The 13,668-nt window shown below is 44.0% G+C and overlaps 1 protein-coding gene across 2 annotated transcripts in view; it reads right to left on the bottom strand.

The window, feature by feature from the left end:
* PPP2R2B (protein phosphatase 2 regulatory subunit Bbeta) overlaps window positions 1-13,668 on the bottom strand; it is a 448,022-nt gene continuing 434,354 nt past the window's right edge. For both annotated transcript variants that reach the window (XM_035014406.1, XM_035014407.1), the window contains 3 exons: window positions 12,487-12,656; window positions 3,306-3,397; window positions 1-677 (listed from right to left, as the gene is read on the bottom strand). In XM_035014406.1, coding sequence (XP_034870297.1) covers window positions 398-677; window positions 3,306-3,397; window positions 12,487-12,656 — 542 coding nt within the window. In that variant the 3' untranslated portion in view covers window positions 1-397. The remainder of the gene's footprint in view (window positions 678-3,305; window positions 3,398-12,486; window positions 12,657-13,668) is intronic.

Below are 13,668 nucleotides of genomic sequence, written 5' to 3' on the forward strand. Positions count from 1 at the left end.
CAAATGGAATTGCTTAATTAAAAAAAAACTTATCTCTTTTCTCTTTAAATACTACAGACAACCTCATTTTATCTCAGCAGACACCTAGAAACAAAACACTGGACCCACCAGAGAAAACCGGGCAAGAAAAGCATCAGAAATTCAAGTCAACTATGGAGAATTAGTGTTAGCTGGCAGCTCTCAGTTCTAAACAGAAATGTCTCAGAACCTATTGGGTTTGACAAAAGTTTCTTAGAACTGGGGATCTGAGAAAGTTGGACTCCTTTTAATTCTATTCCGATTGTTTTCTGCATAGGGAAATTAATGTCAATGCATCAAATGAAGACCCAAAGAAACATTTAAAAACATGTCTGACTAGTATTCAGTATGTGAGATTATTAAGCAATAACTTGTCCTCCTAGTTAACCTTGTCCTGGAATATATATAGGTTATTTGTAGCCGCCACTGCTATAATATTTTCTGAAGGGTGCCAAGCCGTATGCAAGATCTTTTTGCTAAAGTCCAGACTGTCGACACTGATCTCGTCTTTTCTCCGCTTGCCCCCTACGCACACTTTCCGCGGTTTTAGGATAGCCCGGGGTTTGCTGTTTTCCCTCGAGGCCTCCAGGGTGACGTCACGCTTGGTGTTTCTGTCGAACATCCTGAAGAAGTTGTTGTAGGAGCCTGTCATGATGACGCTGCAAGGTAGAGAGGAAATAGGGAGTCACTGAGGACTCTGGAGAAAGGCAGGAGCGTATCCCCATTGTGTCTTTCTGGAGCCAATGACACCACGTCGTGGCCAGCTTATGGCACCATCGGTTTCACCAAAAACCAAAAACCCAGACTCGACAGTGTGACCATGGTCTCGGTTTTGAAGGCTGGTTGGGAAATGAAGGATCATGATAATCCTCCTTGTTACTTACTTCTGTGGATAGATCCCTTTTGGTTCTTTGGCTCAGGGAGTGAGTCCTGCGGTTTTAATGATCCCAGCCTTACGTCCCTTAGGATTGCGAGGCTGGAGAGAGGTCAGGGCAGGAGGAACACTTTTGAGAATACTGGTTATGCACACGGAAAGTGTGGTTGCAGGAGTGGGGCTTGGGCTGGACGTCTAAGGCTTTCTGCAGCCAGCACAGTGGGAGAAACGCTGATAGATGAGCACACTGAGCCTGGTGTGTCCTCCCCCTGCTAAGAACCAGCTCTCAATTCAGCCTTGCCAGCAAACTTACCTAAAAAACAGATGTCATCGCGGTCTCCCTCAGGAAGAGAGTAAACAAATTCAAATTTTAAAAGAACTTGGGAGAGGAAACACTTGCTAGTGGATTGACCGATGGCATCCACCTTTTTGTAAGAGCTCTCCACCCTCAGGCAGATTTACGACTGACTGAGGGCAGTGACTGCCAAAGCCTTCCAGAAGCAAGGGACTGACTCTTTACAGGTGACAGTTTGCACACACGGACAGGCGGGGGGGGGGGGGTACCATGCTGCTTCAGTAACATCCCACGGGGGCTGCTGCTGGAGCACGGGGGCTTGGCCTCGTTGGTGGGTGAAGCCCTGACCAACTGAGGTGAGGATGGGAGAGGACAGCACCTCCTCTCCGTTCATGTGGCGTGAGTGTGCAGACAGGTGCGGGGAAAACTGAGAGCATGGGGCCGCAGCCAGGGGGACAGGGCTGTGGGGTCAGCTGTGCCAGGCAAATCAGTCAAGGGCTTGCTTGTGTAATTCTGGCCCAGGAAACAGACATGGTGAACGTGTTTGTAGTGGAAGAAGCTGTTGCTACTTTATCAGGTAGGGTGCTGAGCGCTCGACTCCCCCGCAATCTCACCTGGACTTCCGTTATCCCAGATAGGGGCTTTACACCTGAGGAAAAGTGAGGAACTCGCTCACTGTGACAAAATGGCCAAGTCAGGCCTCCAACCCCCATGTGCCCAACCCCAGGGCCTAGCACTCCGCCACTGGCCTCACGGCTTCCCATGAACCAACAAGGCTTCCTCCACCATGAGTCAGCTTGGTTTGAAACTGAGAAAGCCCTTGTGTTTTGGTTTTTGTTGGTTGGTTTGAAAAAAAAGAAAAACTCTCAACCTTACCTGAACTGAGAGTTTTCTTGGTTATGGAAAGAAGTAGTGAAGTTATGAAAAGAATGTCAATCTTAGGATTCAAACTCAAACCTTCCTACTCTTGTCTCTACTACATACTAGCTCATGAGCTGGGGCAGGTCGCTTTATCTTGCTGAGCCTCAGTTTACTCAGCTATAAAATGGGGATGATGACAACAACCTTGTCATCTTGTGGTCAGGATTCTATAACAGGATGTGGGCGAAGGTGACTAATACGTACTTTGTGAGTCTAGGTTAAGGTAAGTTAGTAGGGCAATAACACCAAATAGAATTTATTAATATAAACTACAAATAAAAATTAGAAATACAGGTTCGGGGCCCGCTCCTTTCCCCCTTAGGAGCTTTGGTTCGTACATCACAGCTGCTCTGTCGTCTCTTCCCACCCACAGCAATGGGGTGCTGTGACCTGGGGCCTCTGTCATGTGGAGATTTTTTCCGGGTCTCCTAAGTGGAAGGCACATTTGGGTTCATTGGCAAAGAAAGCCAAAGAATGGCCAGAAACCGCTTGTTTTTACTAAAAGTTCCAATCCCCGAATGCCTTGCCCTGACAGAAGGTAGTGCTTGCAAAGCACTATTGTTGGTGCCGTGTTCCTCAAAACACTAAATCAGCCCCTGGTAGCCCGCCTTTCGTTCTGGAAGGCGGGGAATCATCTGTATTTGTCAAACCAAAAATGAACTATTAGAAGGTAATATGATGTACTGTTGAAATAAAAGGCCTTAAAACAATAATAAATCACTTTGAGGGAATATGATAAATGAGGCCAACTAGAATTCAGCTAATGAACTACCGGGGCCTTTGGACAGGTCTACACTAGAAGCGTCTAGGGATAATTTTCGATCTAGAAAGCACACTTTGCAATAATTGGAACTGTTTATGCTGGAATTCGCTGGTGCATTATTAGTGTTTATTTCGGCCATGTTGACCTAGCTCTGGGGGCGTCTGGTGTGTAAGACATGGGATTTTCTCGTTGATGTCTCATGGTCACCTGTGCCAGTCCTGAAAGAGGATTCAAGGGTCTCACTCCATCTCTCCCTTATATCCAGGTCTGACCTCAAGGGAAATCCAGGGACCTACACAGTGGATTCCTGCCAGGCCCTGGGGCCTGATTCTGACCTCTCTTTGGCCACGCCCTGCTTAGGATAAATTGCCCAGGGCCCCAGCAAATACAGGGCTCACCTCTGGAAGATTCCCTAGCCACGGAGCCTCTCTTACCTGTCTGACCCATTCCACACACATTCAAATTTATCAAAAATGCAGTCGTTTTCGTAGAGGGAGCACAGCTTGCTGCGGAGGTAGTCATGCACCTGTTGGGGAAATACATCAAGAGGGTCAGTTACTATTTTAAAAATGCTCGTTTCTGTGAAGACCTCCTCTGGTGATGTGAGCTGTTAATTCTTCTAGTATACATGTGCCTTGATTTGGGTGGCCTGGGTCTGAATCCAAGCTGGGCTCTTTGCAGCCATGGGTTGGGGAGCTGCTTATGTGGCGAGTGTGGATTAAGCAAGCTTGCTTAGGGAGCCGGTGGCTGGCAGAAGGGCCCAGGAGGTGATATAGAGTCCCATTTTCTAAACTGACTTGCAAATACACATTAGAGGACACTATTCATTTGGTCTTTAACTCAACAAATGTTTATGGCCTGCCAGCTCTGTGCTTGGGAGAGGCAGTGAACAAAATACCCCTGGTGTGCTTTCATCCTAGCATGGGGGCAGATGAGCGTTCACGTGGGCCTTTTATGCTGAGCGAAGTGAGGAGACATCACAGAAGGGACCACTGAGCTGTGTCATGATTGATAATGTGAGGCAGCAGAGGCAGGGAGGCCAGTGAGAGCCTGGTGGCAGATGACGGTGTGGAGCAGGGCGGGAGCAGCGGGAGCAAGCGGTCAGCTTCTCGGCATGTTTGCAGGGACAACTGATAGGATTCGTGGATGGTGTAACTGTGAAGCGTGGAAAGAAGAATGAGAGTCAAGATGGCTCCTGGATCTTTCTCTTGAGCAAGCGGAAGGATGGACTTGCCACGTTCATTTTTGGGTATGATAATTTGGAAAGGCCTGTGCAGGTGAAGTTGTTGACGAGACTCTGATGTAAAGGATGCAGTCCTGGAGCATGGGTAATTCTCTCCTGTTTCTATTTTTCAGTGAAATAAGAAGGAAAGTTCGCACCTGAGAGTGAGGAAGGGCAGGGGATGCTGGGACCCCATGAAGTTGTTGGATGGGAACTTTACAGGAGACCAGTCAGCATGGTTGGGTCATTCACCCTATGTTCCCTGAGATGTTTTGGGGGATTGGAAAGCTCTTTGAGTCATGTGGACAGTGCAAGTATTTCTAACTCGGCAAACGACTGTTACCAAACAGTCCTGGGCCTTGTCAGGGTACCCGCCTCATTGCTTTGGTGACAAGAGAATCCATCTGCGGCAGGGCTTCTGGCATTGTTAGATGGAGAAGGGGACGCAAGGGTGAGGTTTACGTCTCACACTTAAGATCTATGCTATAAATTAACTCCTTGTCGTTCCCTTCCTCTCCTGCCGCCTTTTGGGCCTATTCCAAGTGGCACAAGTCTGATGTAGAAGGCCATTTCTTTTCGTAGGGCTGCAGATCTCTAGTGATTGTTAAGAGTCTTTGAGCAAAGAAGGAGGAGAGAGTCTGTGGGCAAAAAAAGGACTGATTCTTGATCTTGACCATTGTTTGGCAAACCTTTTCTTTTTTTTTTTTTTTTTAAAGATTTTATTTATTTATTTGACAGAGACATAGCGAGAGCAGGAACACAAGCAGGGGGAGTGGGAGAGGGAGAAGCAGGCTTCCCGCAGAGCAGGGAGCCCGACGTGGGACTCGATCCCAGGACCCCGGGATCATGACCTGAGCCAAAGGCAGACGCTTAACGACTGAGCCACCCAGGCGCCCCGGCAAACCTTTTCTATCAAGGGCCAGAAAGTCAATATTTATGCTTTGTGGGCCATAGGACTTCTGTGGCGACCTCTCAACTCAGCCCTTGTAATGCAAATGTAGCCGTAGGTAATGCATAAACAGAAGAGTGGGGCTGTGTCCCAATAGAACTTTACTTATAAAACAGGTGGGAGACAAAATGAGCCTCTGGGTCCTAGTTTTGCCAACTCCAGATCTTTCTTGTCTTGTCTTGACTTCTCATTGACTTGTTCCTGGGTTCTTTGTAATAGAGGAGCTAGAGAGCTGTGGCTTCTGAATGGCAGTATGCCAAGCAGGGAATTGATCCAGCGGGCAATGGAAGCCAAGTTTGTTGTTTTAGTATAGGCACACCTCGAAGATACTGTGGGTTCTAGACGGTGATAATAAAGTGACTATCGTAACAAAGTGAGTTAAATAAACGTTTTGGTATCCCAGGGCATGTAGAAGTTAGGCTTACACTATACTCTATTAAGTATGCAGTAAATTGCATTATCTAAAAAAATGTATATACCTTAATTAAAAAATACTTAATTGCTGAGAACAAATGCAAATCATCTGAGATTTCCAGCTAGTTGTCCTTTTTCTGGTAGTAGAAGGTCATACCTCAGGGTTGTCCTGACTGGCCACAGTGGTGGTTGGTGAAGGCTGGTGTGGGGGTGGCAATTTCTTCAAATAAGACAAAGTGTGCCAAAGCTATGGCCTCTGTCTTTCACAAAGGCTTCTTCTATAGCATGCGGTACTGTTTGATAGCATTTTACCCACAGCAGAACTTCTTTCAAAATTGGAGTCGATCCTCTCAGACCTTGTTCCTGCTTTATCAACTAAGTTCATGTGATATTCTAAATCCTTTGTTGACATTTCAACAATCTCTACAGCATCTTCGCCAGTAGATTCCAGCTCAAGAAACCACTTGCTCTGCTCATCTGTAAGAAGCAAGTCCTCCTCCTTTTAAGTTCAGTCCCATCTGTAGGCTCCACTTGCTATTTCCACCACATCTGCAGTGGTTTCCTTCATTAAAGTTTGGAGCCTCTCAAACTCATCCACAAGGACTGGAATCAACTGCTTCCAAACTCCTGTGCATGTTGATAGTTTAACTTCTTCCCATGAACCACCAATGTTCTTAATGGCACCTAGAGTAACAAATCCTTTCCAGAAGGCTTTGCATTTACTTTGCCTACACCCATCAGAGGAATCACTAGGGCATCTATAGCCTTATGAAATGTAGTTCTTCAATAATAAGACTTGAAAGTCGAAATGACTTCTTGATCCATGGGCTGCAGAATGGATGTTATGTTAGCAGGCATGAAAACAACATAAATCTCATTGTACATCTCCCTCAGAGCTCTTCGGTGACCAGGTGCATCATCAATGAGCAGTAGGTCTCAACCGTGGGCTTAAAATACTCAGTAAGCCATGTTGTAAACACAGTGCAGTCATCCAGGCTGTGTTGTTCCGTTTATAGAGCACAAGCAGAGTAGATTTTGCATATTTCTTTTTTTTTTTTTAAGATTGTATTTATTTATTCATGAGAGATAGAGAGAGAGAGGCAGAGGCAGAGGGAGATGCAGGCTCCCCATGGAGCAGGGAGCCCGATGCGGGACTCGATCCCAGGACCCTGGGATCATGACCTGAGCTGAAGGCAGACGCTTAACCGACTGAGCCACCCAGGCGTCCCAGATTTTGCATATTTCTTAAGGGCCCTAGGATTTTCAGAATAGTAAATGAGCTTTGGCTTCAACTTAGTCACCAGCTGCATTCGCTCCTACCAAGGAAATCAGCCTGTCCTTTGACGCTTTGAAGCCAGGTACTGACTTCCCCTCTATAGCTATGAAACTCCTTGATGGCATCTTTTTCCAATTGAAGGCTGTTTTGTCCACGTTGAAAATCTGTTGCTTGGTGTAGTCACCTTCATGAATTGTCTCAGCTAGATCTTCTGGAGAACTTGCTGCAGCTTCTGTATCAGCCCTTGCTGCTAATCTTGTGCTTTCAAGTTTTGGAGACGGCTTCTTTCCTTGAACCTTATGAGTGCTCTATAAGTGGAACCTCTCCTCACTTTAAATTTTCTTCTGCAGCCTCTTCCCCACTCTCAGCCTTCAGAGAATGGAGGAGAGTTAGGGCCTTGCTCTGGATTATGCTTTGGCTTAAGGAGATGCTGGGGCTGGTTTGATCTTCTCTCCAGACCCCTCAAACTTTCTCCTAAGGCTGTTTCAGTGTCTCATCATTCATTTGTTCACTAGGGTAGCACTTTTAATTCCCTTCAAGAACTTTTCCTTTACATTCATAACTTGGCAGTTGGGTGCAAGAGGCCTAGCTTTCAGCCTGCTTTGCTTTTTACATGATTTCCTCACTATGCTTAATCACTTCTAGCTTTTGATTTCAAGTGAGAGATGTGTGACTCTTTCTTTCACATGAACACTTTGAAACCAGGGGAGGGTTATCAACTGGCCTAATTTCAATATTGCTGTGTCCAGGGAATACGGAGGCCAGAGGAGAAGGAGAGAAGGAAGGACAGGTTGGTGGAGCAGGCAGAACACACACAACATAAATTATTTAAGCTCCCCATTTTATATGGGCCCTGTTCTGGCACCCCAACACAGTTAAAATAGTAATGTCAAAGATGACTCATCACAGATTGTCATAACGTGTAATAGTAATAATAATAAAGCTTGAAAATGGTAAAGGTGACACAGACATGAAATGAGCAAATGCTGTTGGAAAAATGGTGCCGGTAGACTTGCTCAATGCAGGGCTGCTGCCAACCTTCAATTTGTATATTAAAAAAAAGGCAGTATTCAGAAATGTAATAAAATGAGACATGTCTGTACTCCAGCTCTCCTACTTTTTGGAGAAAAAAATGAGCCAAATAGCTCCTTATTTTCAGCCTTCTCTCCCCCTTACTCGTATTCCACTGATCTGATATGGAGCACTTTTCAGGCAAGGCAAAGATGTGTTTTGAGAAGGGAGAAACTAGTTTTGAAAACAAATGGTTAAGCAGGTTTCTATGATGCAGAACCTCTTAGAATTCTATAAGAGTCAAGGAATTGCAAAATTATAAGAAACGGATAGTCATCATTTTCTCTCACTACAATCACTAAAATTTGTTTTTGGCTCAGCCTATGTTCTTCTTCACAAACTTTTCTTGACATATAGACAGAAGGCAAAGGTGAAAGTTTATAAGTATCAAAACGTGTGATTTGGAAATGTGAGTCCATTAGTAGGAACCACATTGCCTAGAACTCTACAAATAATTCTTGAAAGACAAAAGTCAGGAGGGATCTAAAAGAAAATCCAGTCTGAACCAGTATTTTCTCCTCCCAGCAGCTGAATTTTGGGAAGTTCCTACTGCCTTGACTTGATGTCATCTAAAGAAAAAGAACATTTACTATGAAGGTATGTTATATTTATGTTCTGTTGCTCGAACAAAAAACAAAACCTTAGGCAAACAAGATGGCCCTATCTCCATCAGAGGAGAGGATAAGGTAAGACACATTGATTAGAAACATCTAGAACACAGAGCAAGAGAAAACTTAAAACTCACCCAATTTGATGCTTTTTTCTTCATGTTCCTATTATGTATGGCTTTCTTGACACTAGCCTCCCAACACAGAGGTTCTCAAATCATGAACTCGTGGAAGCCTGGTGTTGTACATAATGGGACTGCTCATGAGGCCCAGCAAGAGTGAACTCTGTTGGTTGGTTCTTAGATTTCAGGGGTCAACAGACTTCTCTTGTAAAGAGTCACATAGCAGATATTTTAAGCCTGTGGGCTATATCATCTCCATCGCATCTGTTCAACTCTGCCATTGTAGCGTGAAAGCAACCATGTACGCAACCATGTACCCATGATCAGGTGTGGCTGTATTTCAGTAAAATTTTTTACTAAAACAGATGGAGACTGGATTTGGCCCACCAGCCATGGTTTGCCAACCCCTGTTCTGTAGGAGAGCTTGAAAAGAGCTGATGATACTGAAATCTACAGAGAAGAGCTAATGATACTTAAGTCTACAGTTTCTTATTTCTGGAAGGATGCTGGAGACCAGTTGACGCGTGTATGAAAATACGTGGCAGGAACATTACTTTCTCCCCTCCACAGGGAAGGCATTAGTAACTGGTGACAGTGAAGGCTGGCCCAATGGGAAACAGTGTTCTAGAAATTCAGTTGCTTGCCATCTTTTATATAGTATGTTACCATGTGGGGTATAGTATATAAATTTAAATTGCTTTGAAGTATGCTATCTAAAGTTAAACTTCTGTAATATTTCATTTCAATATGTGTGCTATGAGACCTATCTCAAAGCATTTGACAAAGAGCACTTCCACGTCTACCACTAGCTGAACTTGTTTTGAGAATTACGCTCTTAAAATGCTGATTATTCCATGTCCTAGCTAGCTTACTGGGTTCTAAAACCAGCTTTGCTCTTAAAGCCTTTCTCTAAAATGAAAGTACTAATTGCTCCTGCCACTGAAGAGACTAAATCCAGTTTTCTCTCATCTGGTCTGGCCAGCAGGCCACAAGTCTGTCCATACCACCCACACTCAGGTTCTAGTTGTCATTGCCCTCTGTAACACGAGAGGTATGTGCAGCTGGAAGAGGACACACAAGTTGGCTTAGCCCTGGGCTGAACGTGAAGGTGAGAGCCTCGAGGCAGGTGCTGTGAAGTGGGGCCCTGAAGTCTGGAAGGATCTGGGGGACAGGAAGACCCCAAATATATAGGGCAGACTATCTCAACCACCTATGTCCTTTTGAATTCTGGCCCCTGCATTACTCACAGTTGGTCAAAGTCCTTGGGGTCCTCAATCTTCTCTCTGAATTTCTTCTGAAAGATTGGCTTGTCCTGTGGCCACTCATGTGTCAAAGTAGGGTAGGTGGGCTCCTTGCTGCTCCAGGTGATGATTCCTGTTCTAAAGCCCTCAGCTCCTTTGAAGTCATGTCACCAACTAAACTCCCTGCTGACTACCTTGTTATAGTTAGCAACAGTTCTGAGCCCCTCTGCCACATTCCTTGAAGCAATTTTAGCACCTGGATCCCCTGCCATTATTCTTCGTGGATCATTACTCTGGTCTCTCAGTTGGCCTCATCATTTTCAATGTGTTTTTTCCTTTGCTTCCTTGGCCACATGATAAGACTTGCCACGACCCTAATTATACCTGTTGAACAAGTACTGTTCTAATGCTACCTCCTATCTTCTTAGTTCACTCTTTACTATCTTGATTCTATCAATTCTTCAAATCCATTATTCTGTCTACTTTTCTTCACACATTATTTCCCTCCTTATCTACCTGAGGTTTAGTGGCCCATCATTACAGTCACACCTTAAGTATCTCTCTCCTTCCATTGTACTCAACTCTCTTAGATGCGTATTTTACACTTTTCTTTCTCACTCTTCTCATTTTATGAGAAAATAGAAGCAACAAGAAGAAACCATCTATGGCTACCAACACAATGGATCCATAGCTATTTACTCTTCTCTCCTTCCTTTGATGGATGAATTGTCCATCTTCCCATGTATGGCCTACAACACCTGCCTCGAGGCAATGGACTCTGTTCCATCTTGCTTCCCCCAAGGAGTCAACTGCTTGAATTCTTTCTCTCCTGGCTTATTCCCCTCAGCATAAAACATGCTGTGATAACTTCCTTATGCCTGTATCCCATTCCTGCTACCACCCCATTTCGCTGTTGCCCTTTAGACTAAAATTTCTTGGAAGAGCTACCTGTACTCATTACACTCGCATCTCCTATTTACAGTCTCTCTCAAAACCCACTCCAATCAGACCTTCATTAATGCCATTCACCTACACCTATCTCCTCATTACTAAATCCAATGGCCAATTTTCAATCCTTTCCTACTTGATTCAGCAAGAGCATTTGGTAGTTGGTGATTTCTCCTCCTTGAAATAGTCTCTTTACTTGGCTCCTAGAACATCCTTCTCACTTTTCCTCTTCCCAACCTGTAAACACTGAGTTCCCAGGGCATGGTCCTGACCGCTTCTTTTCTCTAAGCTAAGGTATACCCAAACTCAAACTGAGCTGTCTACTTGCAATTTCTGGGTGTTTACTTGGCTCTACATGTCCCAAAATAAATTGTGATTCCCTCATCTACATAAAATGGCACCACCATTTTCCCAATTGCTCAGGATAAAAACCTTGGAATGATCCCTGGTGCTTCTTTTCCTCTTACATCACATATCCAATTTGTTAAGTCCTGTTGATTTTACCATGAAAATATATTAAGAATCTGGTCACCCCCATTGCTCACACCCTCATCTAAGCTACTATCAGCGTTTGCCAGAATGTTGCAATAACTTGTTAACTGTCCTATCTCCTTCCATCTCCCCCTATAGTCTCTCCTCCCAGCACAATCAGAATGTTAGTGATGAAAATGTTCTGAAATTGGAGTGGTTGAGGGTTCCACAACTTTGGTAGACTTTGAAAGGGTGAATATTACAGTATCTGAATTCTGTCTCAAGAAAAAATATGTAAGTTAAATCCCTCTATCTAAAATTTTCACACCTCTTTTAATCTAAACCAAAATATCTTTAAAAAGGACCAGTTTATCCCTGCCTCTTTATCTTTGCCTCTATTGTGCTCGTACCTGAAATGAGCTTCTTCAAATCCTTTCTACCTCAAAGTCTAGTCTTCCATCTTCTAAAAAAGGCCATCGTATTCTAAACACTGCCTTCTCCTTTGTTTCCTTTGTCCATCAATCTACCAACCATTTAGCCAATGCTTACGCTAACAACCTGTACAGTCTTAACTCTTCTTCCCTCCACATTGAATTGGCAAGTGCACCTCATAGGCTCTCCTCCTACCTCTCCCTCTATCTGCATGCCACCATTCCAGCGCCGATTGCCATCATCTCCTCCTGTCATTTCCAGTGTAAAACCTTTTAATGGTTTTCCATTGTACTCACGCTGAAGACAAAATAACGAAATCTTCTTTACCAGGGCCTACATTTCCAGACTCTTCTTTCTGCCCATGTTCTATATTTAATATACAAATAACTCCTTTCTGAACACAGCATCTATGAACACACTATCCTTCTGGCTAGTTCAATCAAGGGTCAGCCTTTGGGTCTCTTCTCACCAGGCTGACCCTCCTTGTCTGTGCTCCCAAGCACCCAGTACCATCTCTAGCCTCACTGCCTACTCAATCCCCTATTCATCATCAGGCTTCTCTACCAGTCATCAGCTCTAGGAGAGCAGGACCATGTCTGTCTTGTGTACCTTTCTATCTACAGTATCCATCCCACATTAAATGCTCAGTAGATACAGCTTAAATGGAATTCAAGCTCCTCCTTATGTACCCTTGTCTAATATCCTATGGCCCTTATAAACTATACCATTTTATTGAATATATATGATATGATGATGTACGGTCTCTTACTCTTGTGCACTGTAAGCCTTTGTGGCAGAAGCTGATATGGAGGCCCGCAAAGGAAGTGCCTTATGTACCTATGGGTGGGTGGGGGTCCATACCTGGTAAGTCTCAATAGGGCGGTTTTCCATGTTGAGATCCCAAACTTTAACGGTCAGATAGTCTCTGGTCATGATATACCTCCCACTGTGGCTGAACTTCACATCCGAAATCGAAGAGATAATTTCAGAGAAAAATGACCTGTTGCTTGGATCTTCAGGCTCTTCAAAAACTGCAGAACAGAAGCAAAAACAAGAGAAAATAAGTACATCCTTATCAACTAACCCTACCACATTTGGGCTAGCTAGAAAGCCAACAGTCTAACTTGGAGTAGAATCTGCAGGATGTAAGTACGTTACCGATCAAGAACCTGGAAGCAGAAAAAGCAGTCACTGGTTTCTGTATTTTCTTTCTCATGGAAGGACTTGCATGGGACCTGTACCATCCAGAGATCTGGCACAGAGCCTTGCCAAGCTCCGAGTTGATGTATCTAACTATTTCACAATTCCCCTGGTCTCTGTGTGTCACTGCTCCTATCAACACCAGGAGCATCTGAGATGCTTAAAAAATGTGTTTATAGCTTTCTTGAGATATAAAATTACATACCATAAAATCTGCTCATTTGAAGTTTACAGTTCATTGGTTTTTTTTCAGTATAATCACATAATTGTATAAGCATTGCCATAGTCTAAATTTCAAACTATTTCATCAACTGGCCCCCTGCCCCCAAATTCTATACCCATTTGTAGTTACTCCTCATTCCCTACTCCTGCAGCCCTAGGAAATGACTAATCTGTTTTTTTGTTCTATGAAATTGCCTAATCTGGATATTTCCCCTAAATGGAATTATATGAGATAGAGTTTTTCTGTGACTGGCTGCTTTCCCTCAGTACTATCTCCATGGTTCATCCATCCTGTAGTATATATCAGCACTTTATTCCTTTTTATGGTTGAATAATAACCCATTGTATGGATATACCACATTTGGTGTATCGCTTAAACACTTGATAAACACCTGGGTTTCTACTTTGTGGCTACTACGAATAATGCTGCTATGAATATTCATGGTCAAGCTTGATTTTCATATCTCTAGGTCACAGTTTTTAATAGTGGCACTTGGCTGAGCCTCAGTCATGTCCTTTGTATACATTGTCCATTTGTTCTGATATCCAGGCACTTATTACTTCTCAGTAGCTTCATCTGATTTCCACTTAAAGGAATGAACGCAAACCTCCTCAGCTGGA

This window comes from Mirounga leonina, unplaced genomic scaffold, assembly GCF_011800145.1.
Source record: "Mirounga leonina isolate KUSES-001 unplaced genomic scaffold, KU_Mleo_1.0 Mir_168, whole genome shotgun sequence".
In the NCBI taxonomy this organism is placed as follows: domain Eukaryota; kingdom Metazoa; phylum Chordata; class Mammalia; order Carnivora; family Phocidae; genus Mirounga; species Mirounga leonina.